This window comes from Capra hircus, chromosome 10 (assembly GCF_001704415.2).
Source record: "Capra hircus breed San Clemente chromosome 10, ASM170441v1, whole genome shotgun sequence".
Lineage (NCBI taxonomy): Eukaryota > Metazoa > Chordata > Mammalia > Artiodactyla > Bovidae > Capra > Capra hircus.
Window position 1 is genome coordinate 319,396 of NC_030817.1, and position 13,594 is coordinate 332,989.

Consider the following 13,594-nt stretch of genomic DNA (forward strand, 5'->3'; position numbering starts at 1 on the left):
GGTGACTGCAGCCATTGAATTAAAAGACGCTTACTCCTTGGAAGAAAAGTTATGACCAACCTAGAGAGCATATTAAAAAGCACGTGCGTTACTTTGCCAACAAAGGCCCATCGAATCAAGGCTATGGTTTTTCCAGTAGTCATGTATGGATGTGAGAGTTGGGACTATAAAGAAAACTGAAGGCCGAAGAAATGATGCTGTTGAACTGTGGTGTTGGAGGAGACTCCTGAGAGTCCTTTGGATAGCAAGGAGATCCAACCAGTGCATCCTAAAGGACGTCAGTCCTGAATATTCATTGAAGGACTGAAGCTCAAGCTCCTCCAATACTTTGACCACCTAATGGAAAGAACTGACTCATTGAAAAATACCTTGATGCTGGGAAAGATTGAAAGCGGGAGGAGAAGGGGACGACAGATGAGATGGTTGGATGGCATCACCGACTCAATGGACGTGAGTTTGAGTAAACTCTGAGAGTTAGTGATGGACAGGGAGGCCTGGCGTGCTGCTGTCCATGGGTTTGCAAAGAGTCAGACACCACTGAGTGACTGAACTGAAGATGGGCTAAGCTGCACTCTGCCCTTTTGGCCTTTGGGCTCCACTGCAGGATTTTCAGAGGCGTGCAGTTTCAGATATTTTTTATTTTGTTTTTGCTGTTTCCTCATTTGTTTTGAATATGTCACACCTCCTTGGTATAACATTCAAGTTGTCTAAAGGTATATACAATCATCAGCCATTCTGTTTTCTTCTGGTGGCAACCATTGTTCCCCATTTCCTGTGCACCTTTTCATTTAACAGTCTTCCAGAAAATATTCTACAGTCCACTTACTCAGTTTGTTCTTGATCAGCAACACCTGAGAGCTCTCTGACCTGGTCCCAGATGACTATGTTAAAGTGTGAGAGGCAATGCTATGCAGCCCTCCATTTATAAAGAGGGATTGGAAGGAGGCAAGACAGAAGTCAAAGACTAGCATGTAAGGTCCCTAAGACACAATCTTTCATTCACAGTTATGTCTCCAGCATTTTGCACAGTATCTAACATAATAAGTATTTTATGAATTGAGAAGACAACCCTAAAGTAAGACAATGGCAACTGAGAGGCAGGAACCAATCTGAAAGGTAGTTAACTGTCAGAATCAACAGGATTCAGTGGCTGTGATGATTAATTTTATGTGTCACTTTGACTAGGTACTCAGTTTTTGGTCAAACACCAGTCTAATTATTGCTGTGAATGTATTTTTTGTTTGTAATTACCTTTAATCAGAGGATGAGATGGTTGGATGGCATCACTGACTCGCTGGACGTGAGTTTGAGCAGGCTCCAGGAGCTGGTGCTGGACAGGGAGGCCTGGCGTGCTGCCGCCCATGGGGTCGCAAAGAGTTGGGCACGGCTGGCAGACTGGGCTGACTGAACCTTTAAACCAACAAACTTTGAGTGAAACGGGTCACCCTCCATAAGGTGGATGGGTTTTATCCAGTCAACTGAAGGCACTGAGGAAACACTGAGGGAAAAGGGATTCTGCCTGCAGACGGCATTTGGACTCTTGCAGCATCAGCTCTTCTGGGGGTTCCAGCCTGTGGACCTTCTGTGCAGAACTGAGACTTGCCAGCTCCCATAGTTACATGAGCTAATTTCTCTCCAATTTTTTTTTTTTGCCACACCCCACCATTTGCACAATCTTAATTCCCCTGACCAGGGATCGATCTGAGCCCTCAGCAGTGAAAGCTGGGTGTGCTAACCACTGCACCGCCAGGAATTCCCTGTGAGCCAGTTTCTTAAAACTTCTCTCCATAGAGACACATCCTGTTGGTTCTGTTTCTCTGAATGAACCCGATTAACACAGTAAAAGACTGGATATGGAGGAGGAGGGGATGGAATCAGTAGAGGATGATGCCTTTGGAAACTGGAGGAGTGGAAGTGACGCCCACCTAGAGGTGCTCAAGTCAAAAGCCTGGGAGCTATCCTTGCATTCCTCCTGCCACACACCTCTTAAATCCAGCCCGTCACCAAGGTCTGCGATTTGCTTCTGCTATTAATCTTGAGCCCGTTTGACCATCCCCGCGTCTCTTGCTACCACTGTAGTCCAAGCTTTCTCTAGGTGCTTCTCCTATAGTCTGCCTCCAGTGGGTTTTCTGCCTTCTGCTCTTCCCTCTCCACAGCCCATTCACTACATACCAGGCAGCTTATTTTAAAAATCAAACATCATACCCCTTCCTCCTCGTTGAAATCCCTTTAGTGGCTTGGTGTTTGCTTGGGGTTTAAATTCACCTCCTTATGAAGGCCCACAAGGCTCTGCATAGTCTGACTCCTGCCTCCCACCCAGCCCCCTAGGCCATTCTCTCACTAACATCATTGCTACTGGCCCTCTGAGGCTGCGAAGCCTTTTCCTGTTTTTGGACTTTGTACTTGCTGTATTCTGCCTACAGTGCTTTTCCCACACCTTGATACGGTTGGCTTTCCCTCCTGCTTCGAAGCTGCGTTACCTTTGCAGAAGGTTCTTCCCTGGCCTCTCTCCAGCAGGGGCCTCCCCAGTTCCTTATCTCGTCACTCTGCTTTTGCCGTAGCAGTTCTTACAGATTCTAATGATTTTGTTTCCCTGTTTAATATCTGTTTGGAGCACAGGGATCTGGTCTGTGTTCTTTGCTACTGTGTTCACAGTGCCTGGCATGTAGTCAGTGCTCCATAAATGTTTCTGAAAATGCCTGAATGGTGGTTCTCAACATTAAGGAATGAGGATAAGTTTGGGCCACACAGATCTTGACAATCCTTTGAGGCATCCGAGTAGAAATGTGTAGCATACATTTGGAACTGGAACATTCTGAACCTGTTTTAAGGAGAGAGAAATTCTCAGCCATCACCCGGCTGTTTCAGATTATCTCAGCGGAGATGTCAAACACGGGTGCAGAGAAGGCATACTGGATGTCCAGCCTAGTTGAGCTGTCAAACGATTCCATCCACAAGCACCATCTTTCTGGCCGCGCAGCTTGTAGGGTGTTAGTTCCCTGCTGAGAAATTGAACTTGAGACCCCTCCAGTGGAAGCTCAGAGTCCTAACCAGGGGACCACCGGGGAATTCCCAGTCTACCACTATCATTCGAATGTAATCACAGAAGACCCCTGGGCCTCCCTGGAGGCTCAACAGGTAAGAGTCTGCCTGAGATGCAGGAGACGGGGTCGATCCCTGGGGCAAGCAGACCCCCTGGAGGAGGAAATGGCAGCCCACTCCAGGATTCTTGCCTGGAGAATCCCGTGGACAGAGGAGCCTGGCGGGCTAGCCCATGGGGTCACCGAAGAGACACGGCCGAGCACGGCTGCTGCAGAAGGCCCCAGGCAGGAGCTGCCAGGTGAGCCGTCAGCCCACAGACCTGAGAGATCTTAAGCTTCTTAAGTCTTGAAGTAAATATACTGCCGGAGCCACCGCGGGAGATCCCACCCATGACAAGGTCATGTGGAAGGGAACTGTTAGGCAAGGCTTCAGGACTCGAGGGGCTCCCTAGGCTTTCTCGAGCATCTGCCCCCAAGCAGAATATGTCTGTTTTACTATTTCATGACTTTCACCAACTCCTCTGACATTAACAGGGGGCTATCCCCGACCACCTTTCTCTGGAAAAAGTTAACTTAGAGCTCCAGTTTACAGTCTCCTGCATATAAAAGGAGTGTCTCCACTCAAACCCCCTCTGTTAGCATTCTAGCTTGCTTGGCAGGTTTCCCCAGACTTTTACAACTACGCATGTGATTGTTTACAGCCCCCCAACTGTGAGAGGCATGGAAAGCCTAAAACATAGAGCCTTTCAAAGAGTTTAAAGTTATTAGAGTAGCTGGTCTAGGATTTCACTGTTGAGCCAATGCTTGTTGCTAAGTTCCCCTATCTCTTATCCACTGTGCGCCTGGGAGTGCATTAGTTAACATAGTTGGAATGTAAGAAAAACAAGTGTAGCCTTGAAATTAACCACATCAGACTTTTGAGCTAATTGGTTTTCTTGTAACTCACTGCACCTTTGTTCCGTGAGAAATGTAACAATACTTCCTGAGGCTGACATAGATTAGAAATGTAAAAAGAAAAAAACATTTCAAGGGAAAATAAGTTTTCTGGTTGAGCAGCCTTTATCAAAAGAGGGTCATAAAATGTCCACAGGCCTCCAAGGCCAGAAGATATGTACACAACATTGTCTATGGGAAAGGTTTGCAGAAAAAATCCTGGTTTCGATGAAGACAAAACAGATGTAATATTTGGGCTGACTCTGTATGACTTTGCATCTTTCATTTCCCTCTATGTACAAGTAAAGGTATAAAAGACCCTTTTGAAAATAAAAATAATGGGCCTCGCTCACCGAAGAAGCTTGGCCACCCTGTTTTTTTTTTTTTCTTTCTCTTACTCTCTTTTTCAGGCTGATCCCTTGGAGCATAGGGGCTCCCTGCGTTCACTTATCTGCCCGCGTTTCTAAGACCTGAACGGGAAGACATTCTGCGTCTTCACTCCCTCTGGAGACCGGGAGGGCACCTGTTGCCTCCGTGAACAGGGCAAACTCCTTGTCTTGGAGTTTTATTGGCTTTCTAGGTAAACCAAAGAATATCAGCCTCTTTCTCTCCTCTATTTTATCTACAATATTCTTTCCTTATCCCTCTCTAAATCATCTGCCAATGCCGTTTTTCGTTCAGACTCCCCTGGATCCTGTGGGGGCTGGACCCTGGCAATATACTTTCCTAGAACTTTAGAATTTGGAACTCAAGACTCTCAGGCCTGGGAGCTGGTGGCAGACGACAAGAGCCTGAAGGAAAGCCCTCCTGCTGAAGCGATGGTTTCCCAAGCCACCTTACTTCCTCGCCTTCCCTTGAGGTCGTTGTCCAGCTCTTCCCTAAATGCCATGAGGTATTCCAGTATCTTTCCAGTCAATTCCGTCATTGCCCTCAGCTAACATTTTTAACAAATGCGTCCTAGTCGTCTCACCTGCAGGTGACAACTCCTGAGAAGCTAGGGTCTGCCGCACCCACGTCTGTCTGGCACACAGTGGGCACTAAACTGGAATGACAGCGTGAATAAATTTCTAGGCATTTTTCTCAGAAATCCACCCATCAGGCCATTGTATTTCTTCAGGAAAGGGAGCCTCAAAAGACAGCTAATAGAGCTGGGTCCCAAAGAAAGCTGCTTTTGTATTATCTTACTAGTCAGCCCACACACTGTAGCATGACCTGAACTAGGAAATAGTAAATAATTGGCTAAAGGGGTGGCAGATTCAATCACACTAAGGTGAAGACTCCGGAAAGCAACACCATTTCTGAAGTGGTAATGTAGTCATCTGTATTAATTTGTTTGAAGATGTTCTAAGACAATGCCTCTTCAATGTTAATAGAAATAAGGTGAGATATAGGGGATAGGAGACCAAAAAAAACCCAAGATTTTCAGTCCCCAGAAATAAGGCTGAAGTGCCCTGCAGACTTCTGGCAGATGCCCAGCCGAGATGAAGGTGAGCGCACCCAGCCGCCTTGGCCCTAGCCGTCAGGGTTCCCGCTAGTTCTCCCCTTACTACCAAGCAGCCATCTGACTGTGGTTTAGTTTCATAAGAAGGGAAATGAATGAAAGTGAGCCTAGAGATTTGTGCTCCAAGTTAAAACCATTCATAGGGACTTCCTGGTAGTCCCAGTGGTTAAGACTCGCTTCTAATGCAGGAGGCTTGGGCTCAACCCCTGGTCAGGGAACTAAGACAACACATGCTGTGTGCCCCACCTTAAGAAAACCTATAAAATACCAAAATCACTGATTTGAGGTAGAAACTAATGACTTTCTCCATTTTTACCCTCTTTCCCTGAAGAGCCTTCCCATAACACGAAATCAATGACAGCAGGTCTCCTTTCAACTCCTACACATCTCTTCTGTACTTTTTGTAGTGACATAAAATCAGAGTGCCTCTCTATCCGTCATTAACCTGGACAAGCCACACTCCCCCTAGAGCTGTGCCAACCTCCAGGCTCAGGCTACCCATTCATGGTGCTAGCACCCAACACATCTTAACCATCTGTTATCACGGGGAAAGGAAACTGGTTGCAGGGAGAACCAGGTCCACAACCTGTATTTCTAACTAGCGCCCCATTCAACCTAGTCCCTATTCGATCGCCAGTGATCTTTCTAGAACAAGTCTGATGTGCTCCCTTGCTTAATTTACCCCCACCCAACCAAGCTGGGCTCAACAGTCCATAAACGCTGCACAGATGCTTCAGGCAACCGGAGCCTGACTGCAGACTGTGCTGTTAGCGTCCCCAAGTGTCCTTTCCGTCCCTTTTCTCAACGTCAGTCTCCACTGCCGGGCTGTCACAGCTGGAGAGCAACGCCAGGCTTGCTTTCTTCTGCCATCCAGAGCCTGGCATAGTGAAGCAGCGTTTTTACATCACTTTAACCGTCACTGGGAAGTCTCGTCAAAGGTACCTTCAAGGGTTGTCATACATCAAATATACTAAAGCTCATTATATGAGCTACTAAAAGCCCTAGTTCATTTGGTTCACAAGAGAATGCCAACCTTGCGTCATTTACATGAGCCTGCTACCCCAATCACCTACCAGACTTCCCAAACCATTTACCACCGCGCTTTAATTTCTGCAGCGTTCATCTCTTCTTCCCACTCAGCACTCCCTCACCAAGCGCCCCCGTGACGCTCACGGGGGCCTCCCTGGCAGCCTGCTCCGTCTCTTTCCAGACTGCTCCCTGCTCAGTCGCCCCACCCCCACAGACTTTTTATTTTTATTGGGGTGTAGCTAACAGTGTTGTTGAGGTTCAGGTGAGCAGCAAAGGGACTAAGCCACATACATACATGTATCCAACCTGCTCTGTTCCTTGGAGGCCACCCACCCAAAGGGAAAGCAACATGAAGACTGTGTACTTGTAAACAAAGCACTATACAAATGTGAGCTGTGAGATATTATAGTTTCCAGTGGCTGATAAAATATCACCAAAGAAAAGTGCTTCCATAAAAGTTTTATTTATCCCCACAACAACCCTGTGAGGTAGGGTGATCAGGGCATTTGAAGATGAGAAAACTAATTCTACATTACTTGTTCACGGCTATACTGCATAGTAAATATGTAGAAATTAAATCGAGTATTTTAAATGTCCATGATTTATATTGATTCATGTGGAAAAAGGCAGAGAGAATATTAACTCCCCCCTACCTTAATGCCAAAAGGACACTGCCTTGAAAAATCCCATTTCAAAAGATGAAAGTAGTATTTCATTGCTTATTTCTACAAAGATTTATAAAATAAAAAAATAGTGAAATATTTTACAGTTAATATATATAATGGTCTCATTCAGGGATATGTCCTTCAGCTGTGTATATGATCAACTATTTCAAGCGCTCGAAACGCAAACTCTTAAAGTATGAAAGACAATGATAATGAGCAGTAGCCTCAATCTTCTTTATTCCTCCATGTATCCTGAATAAGCTCTGTGAAATCTGGTAAACTCCACCACAAAGAAATCTCTGGTAAACTTTATTTTGTAGCCTACTCTCAAACCACTGTCACATTAAGCAGTGATTGCCCAAATCTATCAGAATCATTTGGAGAGCTTTTAAAAAACACGGAAATCTCAGGCCCCACTCTAGACTCAAAGACAATTCTGCAGAGGTTAAGGCCTCAGGAATCTGTATTTCGAAAGCTCCAGAGAGTAACACAAATGAACAATCAGGTTTGGGAACCACTGATGTCTTTTAAAATACTAGTATCAAAACCATAAAGTAAGTATAAACCTCTTGCTCTCAACTCCCCTTTTAAAAAATTTCTCAAAATGCATTATAACCCTGGAATTCTGCCTCTGGGCAAGTAATTTTAATTCAAGATAAAGAGAAACATTTTATAAAAATGTATCCTAGTGAGTTGAGACGTGGATTCCAATTAAAATTTACGTAGCATTTAGATATAAGGTACTGAGTTCTGTGGTTCTTATTCTGAAATTTCAAATTCTATTTTATACAGGTTCCTAGTAGGCTTTTAACTCAGGGGAAGACATGAAAAGTAATGACATAATCAAGCACATAAGCACTGAAAAAAATATTATCCTCAAAAACAGCTTCATGAGAGGAATAAGAAAGTGGATGAATGACAACCTAAGACCTTTTGGCCCATACACTTTTGTTCCCAGTCCACTCTTCCCCTATAAGGGGAAATAAAATAGACATTCTTTCCTAGTTGCTTGGCATAGTTATTCGGTGGGTGACTATTAACACTAAGTTAATTTAGATACACAAGATTAAAAGAGATAACAAATAAATACCCAGGAAGACAAAGAGAATTCAGGTCAGAAAACCTTAACTAGCTAATGATGTAGTATATAACACCATCATGTTAGTACAATTAAATGAAGGCGTCAGTGTCCTTTACATTTCAGCTTTATGTGACTGACAGAAGACGTGGAAAAGATCTGGTCCTTATGAAGAAGTCTGTGCTTGCTGTAAAGATTTGTAGGAATAATGAAATGCGTTCTTCATTGATGAGATGAAGTCTCTGTTTTTCAGGGAAGTTGACTGAACAAAACAATGAAAACAGACTTCTTTAGATGGTTAAATGAAAGAAATATCTAATTGAAAAAGTCATTGGCCAAAGATAACCTTTTTTAAAAAAAAAAAGATTCTATGTTTAACCATTCCCCCCAAAACCCCCCAAACAAACAAACCAGGAAAACCAGAGAAATATAAAAAAGCAATACACACATCCATTTTCACTGACAGTTACAAGAAAATAGCCATTTATAGAAGTTACAATGCTTTCAACAAATCCCCCTCCAAATTCTGGGAAATAAGATAAAGCCATTGGGTAAATAAATATACATACTAGCTAATATAAAACAATTTATGCTTTTAAATTGTTGTCAACTTTAAGACCCAAGGAGAAATACGCTGCTATAAATCTGATCAGGGCTACATATATTACATGGCGTTAAAAAACACAACTGATTAAAACATCCTAACAATAATACAAATATTTAAAAGAATGTCTTTGAAAGTCAGACATTTACCACTGGAAATATCACAATTATAATATGCACTTCAGAGCTGTGATGTGTATACAGGTCACCTTTTCTGTGTTATATCAGGTATCCATCTCTCCTGCATTTACTGTGGTCAGTTTCTAAGAGTTCACGTTTCCTGTGTGAACTGAAGGGGCTGGGCACATCAATTCATAAACACCCCCATTTAACTAAATGGAAATGTGCAAGACGACATCTACCAACAGATAAAGGAAAGAAGGGCTAAGAAAACATATTAAGGAGGAAGGAAGCTGGATAACGGTCTCTGACTTATTCTAGATTTTGTATTAATAACAAATTCAAAATGACTCAAATCAAGTAATGAAAAAAATATATTAAATTGATATCAAGAAATTTTCTCAGGCCATAGAAGATTCTCCCCTAGCTTATTTCTTTACTGAATCTTGTTAGGCTTGATTCATTTGTCAGTTGACTTAAAGGAACTCTCCAGCAGGGGATCAAAAGCAGCTTTACAAATAAAAGGTGGTTAAAGTAGTTTTTAAAGTGCCTATCGGCACAATGGTTTATACAGGTGCTTACCTTTCCCTTCTAGTTCTGGGAAAGCCCACAGAGTCTATATATGTACTTAACGGGTAAAGCTTTCAGCAATTATAATGTGAGCTGAAAGTTTAGACCGTAAATAGGTTTTGCTGTTTGAACATAAAAAGGGAGCAAGGAGAAATGTAACCAGGTTCACAATTTTGAGCAAGAGCATATGTGAAGGTAACATATGTACATTTTATTTCAAGAAAGACAGGAGACAAGCAGCAGAGAGATGCCCAGATGCCTAAGATAGATACATCCCAAAGATTCTCACTGAAACGAGTCTGCATTGTTTTTCCCTGCGAGCAAAATACCCTTCTTTAAATTAAAAACAAACAAAAAAACCCCCAATATTCTGAATTGCAAATGTTTTTTTTTTGCAGAAAATCTGCCATGATTATTTTTTTTTAATGAATAAGGATTTTCCACAAAACAGGCTTGCTCTACATGCTAGATTTTTAAACAGTTCAGTGACACAATATGCTAGCTACATACACAACAGATAATATAGTAAGAAAACACTCAACCTGATGAAAAGTTAAAATCTTCATTAATACACTGAAAGTTGACATAACTCATGCCTTTAAAATCAAAAATACAAAAATTAAATGTTTTCCTAAAAAGATTTCCTTATTTTAAGGATTCATTTGAAAATGAAGCTGCATGTAATTTGTACAATAAGTTGTACAAGTAAACAGGTAATATACATAAAAAATTAAGTGACATACTCCTCAATTATCAGTTGTCCACCTTTAATTTCCAATACTGTACTTTCTTAACAAGCATACAAAATATCAAACTTCTCTTTAGAAAAAGTGCCGTTCTTTGACATCCTTTACACAAAAACAGTCTGAGCCTGTGGCATGTTACTGCAGTTGAGAGGCAAAGCATCCTAACTTTTACAAATTCTACCTCCATAAAAAGCCTCCCGAAAAAGAGATTACACGCCACTATAAAAATATCGACCTCTTGTGGTAGCTGCATCAGAGAACCAAGGCTTGAAGACTATTTTCATGCCGCACAGAAAGCCGCTAGGAGAGCATCCTGACTGACTGGCGGCTTGGGGGTCTACTGTGCCACGGGGTTATGCATAGCTACTGCACGGTACCAAGACTGTTACACAGAGTCTGAATTGATTGTAACCGAGAGCATAACAGAGGTACTACCAGCCCATGCAAAGGAACTAAAAATACTGAATCACTGTGCTGAATACTTCATTCCTGGAGAAAACCAAAGGCATCAGCAACCAAATCAAGCCCAACAGGTGACCCAATCCATCCTCCTCAAAGACTGGTGAGCACAGTGAGGTCTGAGGTATACCTTTATCCATCAGGTCTGTGTGCCACTGCGAGATAGTACCACTTGGAACACACGCCATCACAATGGTCTACATCTTTTGAATATTAAGTCATTCATATATTCTTATCTACCCAGTCTCTTGATTTTTGAAAAGATTTCACCTACAGTAGAATATTACAGAAACAAAATATAAATGCATGTTCTCTCTAAATGAAACTTACATGGACTAAAAGTAGAGGATATTTTTTAAACAAATATACAATATGCAGGCAGACAAAGCAGGAAAACGGCCATTCAAATGTATAATAAAAAACTAAAAATTTACTATTTCCAGAAAACTATGAAGCGCCTCAACTAAAAGGAATGCATAATGAAATTCTAATCTATTAATAATACAGGTCAAAAATGTAAAAAGGTTATAAACCTTAACAGGAAAAATAAAACAACTTTTACTGGCCATTCCTGTTGAAATGAGAATTTTAAAGTAACAGAAAAGTGGCTACAAACCCACTTAGAGCACCAAACAGAGAGAAAATAAAAGTCCATTTTCATCTCTGTTATTATCATAAAATCCTGTGTGACTACAGGTCAAACTGCTGGTGGCAGAAACAGAATTCTTTATAAACTGCAGATGTCCTGTACATAAAAAAATTTCACTGGAGTTGCACTAGTTCTAAAGACGCTTCTGTTTTCGCCTACCTACTGTGTGTATTCAATCTGAGAGAAAGTCTCTTTCTGTAACCCTTGATTATTACTGGGCACCAAGATAAGAAAAGCAAGACGGGTACAAAAATGCAAAATTTCAACAGTAATGGCAATGCTTTTGTCTTAGTCCAAAAGGGTCCTGCATCCTCTCCCCTCCAGCGGTCTGACAAGTCTCTGCACTTAATCGGGGGGCAGCAAGTCATGCAAGCGAAACCGGTCTCTGATGTGTGGTCGGACGTCTTCATTCTGTCGGGGACAGACATTTTAAAAGCCACGTAACGTAAAAGCCACGAGCCTCACAGCATCAGGAACATTCTTACTTTGCAGGGAAATGATGGCTATTTATTTTATAATTATTATAAATATTATAATTATTTTATAATTTTATAATTTATTATTTTTGCCAAATACAAAGACACTACATAGAAGTAAACTTAAATTTATATTAAAAAGAAAAGCCTGTCATTAATGTATCAATTTTGTAAGAACAGTGATGCAGTAAGAGATCAAACCAAAAGACAGGTAAAGCATTAAGCCACTGAAGTCTATTTTACACAGTAGTTTTAAATTTAATCCATGGGTATAGCAGAAAAGATTCCCAGAATAAAATTTCAGTACCGTAAGCATTAACTCTAGACCTGAACTACAAAACCGATTTAACACAACTAGTTAGTGACTTGCCATAGGAAGTGTGGTGAAATAAAACAATGTATAAAATCTTAAATACTGATAAACATAATATAATTTACAAGGTATAATCTTTTTCAACTTCTGCCCTAATCTCTCACCAAGTTTACTTAAAACATCAGTACAGATAAAAAACAACTGAAAAGATTTATTTCAATAGAGTTAAAGCAACAAAAACCTAACAAGAAGGTAAATGAAAAGATATACTCACCAGTTCTACTAGCTTCTCCAGAAATGGAATCAATTTTAGTAGTTCATTGTCATTTTTATCCATAAACCAGCTTTCTATAGGGATTCCATTAGATAGCTAAAACGATAAATCAGGAATTAACTCTACTTTTCATTTACAGTTCGCCTAAGCTGGAAAAGCTATAAAAAGGAGTAACAGATTTTAGTATATATTAATCTATTAAGTTCCTTTAAAAAAGGAATGCCATCAGAGTTTATGCCTGTCACATTCTTTGACATCTTAATAGTGCCAGACACAGATGTTAAGGAATAAACTGAAACCTAACTGGTTTCTCAGAGTAATTCTTAGTGTATATAAAGTGACAGTGAAGTCGCTCAGTCGTGTCCGACTCTTTGTGATCCCATGGACTGTAGACTATCAGGCTCCTCTGTCCATGGGATTCTCCAGGCAAGACGGCTAGAGTGGATTGCCATTTCCTTCTCCAGGGGATCTTCCCAACCCAGGAATCGAACCCGGGTCTCCCACAATGCAGGCAGGCGCTTTACCGTCTGAGCCACCAGGGAAGCCCCAGTCTAGTGTATATAAAACTTAACAAGAAATATTCATTGAAATAAGCTTTGTGTTAACATAACTAACAACATTACTCTTTAGAGAATATCAGTCAGTGCGAGGCATTCTGAATAAAGGAACACTGCCGTCTTAGACAGCGAGCAACCATGTACGCATTCATTGGCTTACTCCCGACAGATTTTACTCCCTAACAAGATGCTCTGAAACAGTAGGAACACAACAAATTGGCTCAATGGTGTTTCGCTAAAATCTAAAATCTACAAACCATATTTGTTTTATAGTAAACATTCTCTAGGATAATATATCTTTTAATATTTACACAGAACACTGTGTTTAAGATGGAGGGTAACTGAAATTATTTTATGAACCAATTCTTAAAAACATTTAAAATGCAAGGAAATGAGAAGCAGTGACCTACACTGAACATGTCTCAGTGCCATGTGCCACCCTTCCCCCTTGTATGCACTCTCTCCCGTGTTCTATTGTGGGCTCTCTGAAACACAGAAGTTGAGGGCAAGTCTTGTTCCATCTACACTCAACCCCCTTCCCACATCCCAGTTCTACACTGATTTATTCTGATGGAAATCT

The 13,594-nt window shown here is 41.4% G+C and overlaps 1 protein-coding gene across 2 annotated transcripts in view; it reads right to left on the reverse strand.

The window, feature by feature from the left end:
- CTDSPL2 (CTD small phosphatase like 2) overlaps positions 6,949 to 13,594 on the reverse strand; it is an 82,309-nt gene continuing 75,663 nt past the window's right edge. For both annotated transcript variants that reach the window (XM_018053825.1, XM_018053824.1), the window contains exons 12-13: positions 12,458 to 12,553; positions 6,949 to 11,805 (exon numbers count right to left, since the gene is read on the reverse strand). In XM_018053825.1, the coding sequence (XP_017909314.1) occupies positions 11,740 to 11,805; positions 12,458 to 12,553 (162 nt within the window). In that variant the 3' untranslated portion in view covers positions 6,949 to 11,739. The remainder of the gene's footprint in view (positions 11,806 to 12,457; positions 12,554 to 13,594) is intronic.